Source organism: Halyomorpha halys, unplaced genomic scaffold (assembly GCF_000696795.3).
Source record: "Halyomorpha halys isolate HHAL.00 unplaced genomic scaffold, Hhal_1.1 Scaffold854.1, whole genome shotgun sequence".
In the NCBI taxonomy this organism is placed as follows: domain Eukaryota; kingdom Metazoa; phylum Arthropoda; class Insecta; order Hemiptera; family Pentatomidae; genus Halyomorpha; species Halyomorpha halys.
In genome coordinates, this window is record NW_027115045.1 from 72267 (window position 1) to 80409 (window position 8143).

The following is an 8143-nucleotide window of genomic DNA, read 5'->3' on the forward strand; positions in this document are numbered from 1 at the left end:
TGGGAAACCACTTGTTCCGGGAAACCTTTCCAAAGCTGGAAATTTCCTGGACAATAAGAGAGCAGGTGTGAGGCCCCTTGTTGGCACATTAGAGCTTGCTTAACCGAAATAGAAACCAATGCGGAACCATTGAAACCAGCAACTATTCTTAGAAATGGACCATTACTATTCTATTTCTGTTCTGTTTGCCTCTGCAATAATCAATAAGTCCCTCAAACATATTTCATAATGATAAGAAAGCTTATCTTCGTTTCAAATTTTAAAAATATTATAAAAATTGTATTTAATTACTTTTAGAACTGAACTAGTTGAGAGTCATAACTTTTTAAAGAAAAAAAGAAACAATTGTATTAATTTTTTTTTTAATATTTCACTACAAATAATATTTGTTATTTTTTATCATGAACCAGAAAATTGTAGAGCCATTGCCTGCTGGGCTCAGCCCCGGGGAAAATAATCTAACAGATTCCCTCTCATTCAATAATATTTTTATTAATGATACTAATAAATGGGTCAAAATGTATTATGATAACAATGTATTATTACGAATAACCCATATGTATTTTTATACAAATGGCTACACAGTCAAAATATTATACCATACGTGACGTTATTAATTCGATGACGAGCTGGTAAATTTTAAACAGTCTCTAATAATATTAATAAGACTGAGTATTCAAATAATGATTGAAAAAATAAATTGTATAACAAAAACTATTTCTAACTTTAGATTCTTCGTCTTCCCCCACAGTATCTTTTAATAATACCCCACATATTCCTGTTGAACAGATCCATTACTTGGGACTAAATCTGGACAAACGGCTGACATGGAATCCTCATACAAGACAGGAAACTGCTCGTCAATTCCGACTATTACTGTATTTACTAGACATACCGTCCAAAGTTCCAACCCATTACAAAAGACTGATCTACATGACTATTATAAGGCCTATCTGGACATACGGAATTGAGCTATGGGGCTCCACTAAACCATCGAATTACTCTCGAATCCAATCCTTACAGTCCAAAATCCTTCGTAAATCCTTAATGCTCCTTACTATGTCACAAATAAAATCATCCATCAGGACCTCAATGTCCCCTATGTTGCCGATTTGGCCAGAACCAGATACCAACCCTTCCATAATAAACTTCCCAACCCAAACTAACTCGTCAATAACCTGGCTTCTCCTTCACTACCTAATAATCCTCCTAGGTGTCTGAAAAGAAGATGGCCTCGAGACCTTCTCCTTTAGAAATGTTTTTGGAGTTCTATCAATGGGTAGATTCTCCACATGTTTGTATCATGTCATAATATCACTTACAGCAAATTTACTTGATGTGTATATATGTATACAGTAGTAAATAACAATAAATAAATTATTAAAAAAAAATTATCAACTTTTTAATTGTGCTTAAAAATTTGTTTTTGCACCCACGCCAATAAGTCAGGTGCTTCGATTCTCGTGAAACTGCTCACGGCTCCTTCGAGTTGCTAATTAATTAACCTTGGCACAAGATCGTAATAAAAGAGTAGTCGAACAATGAAACTTCTAGGTGTACAAGGGCTCTGAGGTAATTAAGGCACTGAGATAATGAATGCTTGGAGTAATCGCCTTACCGGTTCTTGTACAAAGCACCAACTATTTATGTTTGGCAATTATTACCAATATTAGTGAAATTATTGCTAGTATTTTAAATTTCCTTAAAATAAAAATTATATATCTTTTTATTTTTCTGAATTGTTTTATTTTTCTGAATTCTGAATTGAATAGATAATTTATTAATAATAATAATAATAATAAAGGCCTAACGAACACGAAGGTTCCATGCCGATACCACTAATACACCGTTCAGTGATGTCCATCCAAACACAAACCTACTAGAACACCCTTAACGAAATCCTCCCACTTACGCTCCGGTCTACTCCTGGTTTAACCGTCAGTTCAGTGTTTATTAACAATAATTTTTTCACAAATTTTCTGTTATTATATTGGTCACTATATTAACTTTTTTTGAAATTTCACAATGTAATTTTTTTATGTATATATATATCTTTATTGAAATTTACAACTGTACATAATAATACATCCAGTATATTAATTGTAAGATCTTAATGATATAATACAGACATTATAACATTTTTTACATTAGAAGATACCGTGCCAATCTTCTTTTCAGGCACCTCGGATAATCGTCAGGAATGGAAGAGGAAGCAAGTTTAGAAACTAGTGGGTTTGTGTGGTTAGGAAGCTATGAAAAGTATTGAGAATTTTGGATTGTAATCAGTCCAAAAGAACGAAATGTGTTTGATTGGTTATCTTATCCGTTACGATATGAGAAATAAACAAACAATTGAGACAACTTCTTATATCTCCTCTCCAATTATTAGAGGAACGATTCTTTTTTTAATTCAATATTTATTTGAATTCGTGGTAGATTCAATAAAATTCAATTGGTATTCATTATAAATTTTTAGCCCAGAAAGCTAAATCTATTATTATTTACATAGGATTATGACAACGTAAGATACGCTATCTTTTTGTGTCTTACATCTCCGATAACGACGACTGTTCAGATAAATGGCGTAAAAAATTCATTGAACCTTGCTTTCCATGGATCAAGGCAATTTTGGAGGTCTTGATGTTTTTGTTCCTACTACTATATTTTATATATCGTTTTTATTGTACGTCATTTTTTTTTAATCTTCGTTTTCTCCTTTGTGATTTTAATGCCATATTCTTCTTTTATATTATACCTTAATATTAATGCTCAAATTAAACTTCACTTGATAATTGTTATAAAGATAATGTGGCTATTTATAGCAAACAATTTGTAAAATGTTTAAATGTACGACCCTCTAACGTAAAATTACTAAGAAAGGGAAAAGCTAATATTGACAGTAATCGTTATTGAGCTGTCATATAATGATCATTTTTCAAAATCACTGTCAATGGTCTAATGTCACCGATTGGCCAACTCTCTTTCGTTACAGTACTATCACAACGGGAATCTGTCACCGTGCTTACAAGTCTGAAAACAATATAGCTTTGTATTTAAAATATATATATTATTCTTTTTTATTTATTTATGTATATTACAATCTGCTACAGCACTGGGCAATAATGGTAAATGATCACATTCATAATAAAATTTGAAAAAATAATTATAAATAAATAAAATTACTTCAAAATAAATAAAATCTCTATATGTATATAAACAGAAAGACAAATAAAACGAACATAATCAAACTATATACAAGAAGAAATAAAGATAAGATAAAATAAGTGATATTTTGAACTAATATAACAAAAAATAAAAATAAATCAACATAATAAGCACTAGTAACATACCTTTGTAGAATTACATTTACCTCATAACCTATTTTGAGCATTTCATTAAATCTACTGACTGAGTATATATGTACCCGGGTCCGAATCCGGCTGTGGCAAATAATTATCTTCTAATTCTCTGTAGCCGTGAGCTGGCCCTGTGGGTTCGAGAGCCCTCCAGTGTTCACCCAACCCCATGTTGTGGGTGCCATTAATTGGCTAAAAATATGGCGGTAAACATTCTGACCAGATTACCCCCTTGCACAACCGTTGGTCTAATAACAGTACTTCCTTACTAAATACTGAACCTCTGATCCTTCATGGGTTGTAGTGGAACATATTTAATTTTCTTTTTTATTATATGTACCTTAAATATAATAATAATAATAATAATCTTTATTTATTCTGGGATTGATCCCTTTAGAATAATGTATAGGCGTCAAAATGAGATTAGAGTGAATTGCAAAATAGAGATGAAATTACAAGATGTCGTACAATAAAATAATAGGGTGAATTTAAAAATATACAATTAAACAACCACAATTACCAGAATATATAAAATAATGATAAAACAAATAAAATGAAACCACTTGTCATATCATAAAACATAAGATGACTTCTGATAGTAAATAAAAAGAAAAAAAAATGATAAAAAATCAAATAAAATTTAACTAAAAAGTAATAAATGAAAAGATATAATTTCTGCTAGTGTACATATTTACAATTATAAACGAAAATCTAAGACATAAAATACAGAAAATATAAACAGCTTTTTTGAAACTTTCAATTATTATTCTTCCGGAATTGGGTGGAGAGAATATACGGATTTTGAAGATTGGAAAGGTGTTAGAACTGCGAATAAAGGAGGGAATAGAATTCCATAGGGAAGAGGAACGGATGAGGAAAGATCTACCAAAGGCTGCGGTTCGATGGGCAGTTACATATAAGTCTGAAGGCCGTGAGCGGGTATTGCGGGAATGCACTGAGGACTTACATTGAAGGATATCTGAGATGTACGATGGACGGCTGGATTGGATAACATGATAGAGAAAGGAAGCAAGGAAATATTTACGACGGAGGGAGGGATAAAGCCACTTCAACTCTTCCTAAAATCGGGTGACAGAGGCGTCCCTGGGGACCCCACAGATGAATCGTACAAAGCAATTATTTAACTGTTTTAGTTTTGCTTCGAGATCCCCAGAGACACCCCCGACCACACAGCAATAGTCAAAGTGGAGGAATATAAAGGAAGTAACCAGCAGCCTGCTGGTTTCAAAAGGAAGTAGGTGACGAAGATAATTTAAACGCTTCAGGGTGGAAAAGGTACGACGGGAATTATCAGAGACGTGGTTTTTCCAGGAGATAATTTGGTCTATAGTGACACCAAGGTTTTTAACGTATGGATGGAATTGTATCGGATTGTTGTTTAGGTATAAGGTTGGAATAAGAGGAATAGTTATCAGGAGGTGATGGGATCCTATTATGAGGTGATTGGATCCTATACTGTTATAACATAATTAAGAGAGCAATATATAACATCTCATAATAAATTTTCACTAAATTGATTATAATAAATAATGGACTGTAGAAAAAAGATGCTGGTTCAGAAAGGATAAGAAAATATCAAACCAAAGTGCTAGACGGAAATCCTTGGAAGGATTCCTTAAAAATTTCGCTGCTTTTTATCATCACATAGCAGCCTTATTAGCACAATATAACGAGCAACTTATACAAGATATAATTGAACTAGGCAGAAGATAGCAGTTAGAAATAATTACAATAATGACATATCCACCATTGCTATTATCTTGTCGTATCGACTCTTTACTGGAATCCTCTCTGACTCAGGACATTAAGTGATTAAAATAAGGAACATGAAAGCACAGGTGAGGTGGCAGAAAATTGCCACTATTTAGCCTTAATCCGGGTTGCTGACTAAGGTAATTCCATGAGACATAAATAGAAAAAATGGCGAAGACTCTGTAAAATTATGAAATAAGATTCATTACCATGGTTATTCATACTCAGAAATTAGTGAGGTTTTAGAATGACTATATGACAGGAAGTTTTAAAGAACTATAGTTCTATGCGTTTATACCTACACTCATAGCCCAAAACTTTAACAACAATCCCTGAAAGGTCTTTGCTTTACTTAATAAGGAAGTCTTGTACGGATGTGCGATTAATATTTCATTTTTAATTTTAAAACTTATATAGAAAATAATACCGACAGCCAGGAAATGGATTTTGATAAAGAGTTTATAAGTAGACATGAGTTGTCGATTAAAACATGTTATTAATAGATGAGTAAAAAAATACCAGCACATAATGATCCAAAATTCAATAAGTATTGGCTAGTACATCATTAATTAATTGTTATAAGGTTTATAAGATACCATTGTAACAAAGTTTCTTCCAAAACAGTTATGAAGCTCTTAAACAGCTCGTTTTTAAATTATTCATGACTCTTATTTTCTTTTGAATTACAGTTTTTGTTGTTTTTATTTTTCGCACGGTATACTGTATCGTCAAAGAATTGCATTTTCGCTTTAAATTTAGATAGAGAAAATAAATTTGTATATTTTGGTTTGAGATTGGGTTGGAGATATTAATGTTTCATAATTCCAAATCAGCCGACTCGCATGACTCTTTGATTTTTTAATATTCCTGATTTGGAATCTAATGTTACATTAATCTGGACATACGGAGTTGAGCTTTGGGGCTCCACTAAACCTTCGAATTCCTCTCGTATCCAATCATTGCAATCCAAAATCCTTCATAAAATCCTCAATGCTTCTTACTTTGTCACAAATAAAATCACCTATGGAGACCATAATGTTCCGTATGTAATTGACCCCGAACCAGATATCTTTCCTTCCATTATAAACTCCCTAGCCATCTACACCAACTAGTTTCTAACATTGTCCCCTCTTCCATTCCTGACAATCCTCCGAGGTTCCTGAAAAGAAGATGGCCACGAAACCTTCTAATGTGAAAACGTCATTAGGATGCTACCAAGGACTAGTTTCTCTACACGCCTGTATCGCTCCATAATAACTTACATCATATTTACTAAATATATCATTATGTAAAGTTGTAAATTTCAATAAAGATAAAAAAAAAAAATTATTATTGAATTAATGGTTTCACCGATAATAAGATATTCTTCTTATATTTTTATAAAATTAGAAATACAACTAAAATGAATATATGTAGGAAGGTAAATTTTCTGTCGTTTAGCTTGAATGAGTCTGACTTCTCTGAAATTACGCCGACTACATTCCTCATCCAATTGAACTCAGCTTTATCTAGATTTTTCCGATTTGTTCTCATGTCTTGTTGACAGAATAATAAAATGATTTATACAAAAAAAAAATTAATAAATCATTAAATATTTAAGTGTTTATAATTCTCAGAAATTAATTAACTGTTTAGAAACATAATTATAATTTTTGAAAACATAGATTTTAGTCCTTTTTTTTGAACTGACGTCTTAAATTTGTTTGGGGCAATTTTAGTATCAAGACAATTGTGTATTGTCTGAAATTTCATGAATATGCTCACTATATAGATGTTTTATTTTTATGTAATTCTTTCTTTAATATTTCAATTATGGTTTAATAATAATGTGTTATTATTTATTTTGCAGGAGAACTCGACGATGACACGCAGCGTACGATGAGTTTGCCTAGGTGTGGCGTGAAGGACAAAGTAGGTTTCGGTACTGATGCCAGAAGCAAGCGGTTTGCACTTCAAGGTATTTTATTAAATACAGTATATTATATACTTAAAATGTAACCTTTAAATTTTATTTTTATGAGGTTTATTTCAATTGAGCTATGTAAACATTATTTATTTACTTATAAATTTAATTATAATTTTAACATTCGTATTATGATAAATGTTTTTACAAACATAAACAAAATTCTATGCAAATACTATGAAGAACAAAGTCACATGTAGTTGGAATAATTAAATAAGTTGGAATAATTAATGGAAATTATGAATGACCTGTTTATTCAATATCCGCAAAAGCCAAACGTAAATATTTGTTGTACAGATCGTAACATTAAACATTTATACATATATATGTAATATTCAGCAATTCGTAAACTTGTATTAACCCTGAATTTTACCAGCTGAAGCCTCATAGCTACGAGTGTTTTAGTTTGGCTATAATTTTTTTATGGGAACCCACAAGTCTGAATAATTTGAGACATGGAAATTAAAATGGGTTGAGCCGTTTGCTCAAAAAATTTCACGTATTAAGAAACAGACAGACTAAGTTTATTAACTGCTCTAAATTTATTCAATATTCGAGCTCAAATTGTCCTAAACATTCTTTGAATATTACTGTGTAATTTAAGTGTTAATCCTATGAATTATTTAAATAAATTCTATCCAATTTTTAGTCTCAAAACAATTTAAATTTTTTTAAAAGTATTAAACGTTTCGGCCATTCGGCTATCCTCATGGACATTCTTATTACAGTTTTAAAACTAACACAATTTAAAAAAAAAAAAAACTTTATGCAGGCTATTCATATATATATAAAGGTCATTTATTTCAGTCCACAATTACCCTATTTTTCAATCCTTCCTATTAAATTAAAAATTAACTTTTAATCATAGTTAATTTTCACTATTATAATTTATTACAACTATGATTTGGTTAAATCGTTAGCTCAAAATTTAGTTACATAAGAACAGATGGACAAGCTAAACTCAGTCATGAAAATATCTTAATCTCAACTGGTTTTAAAACATTTACGATATCCAATTAAATCAGGTATTGATTTCCGCGTTGAAATCTTT

The 8143-nt window shown here is 31.1% G+C and overlaps 1 protein-coding gene across 1 annotated transcript in view; it reads left to right on the top strand.

Moving 5' to 3' along the window:
- Nucleotides 1-7142, top strand: part of LOC106686639 (matrix metalloproteinase-14-like) — a 44905-nt gene extending 37763 nt beyond the window's left edge. Inside the window, exon 3 of the mRNA XM_014430033.3 lies at nt 6979-7142. Within this exon, the coding sequence (XP_014285519.2) occupies nt 6979-7127 (149 nt within the window). The 3' untranslated portion in view covers nt 7128-7142. The remainder of the gene's footprint in view (nt 1-6978) is intronic.
- Nucleotides 7143-8143: the final 1001 nt, after the last annotated feature.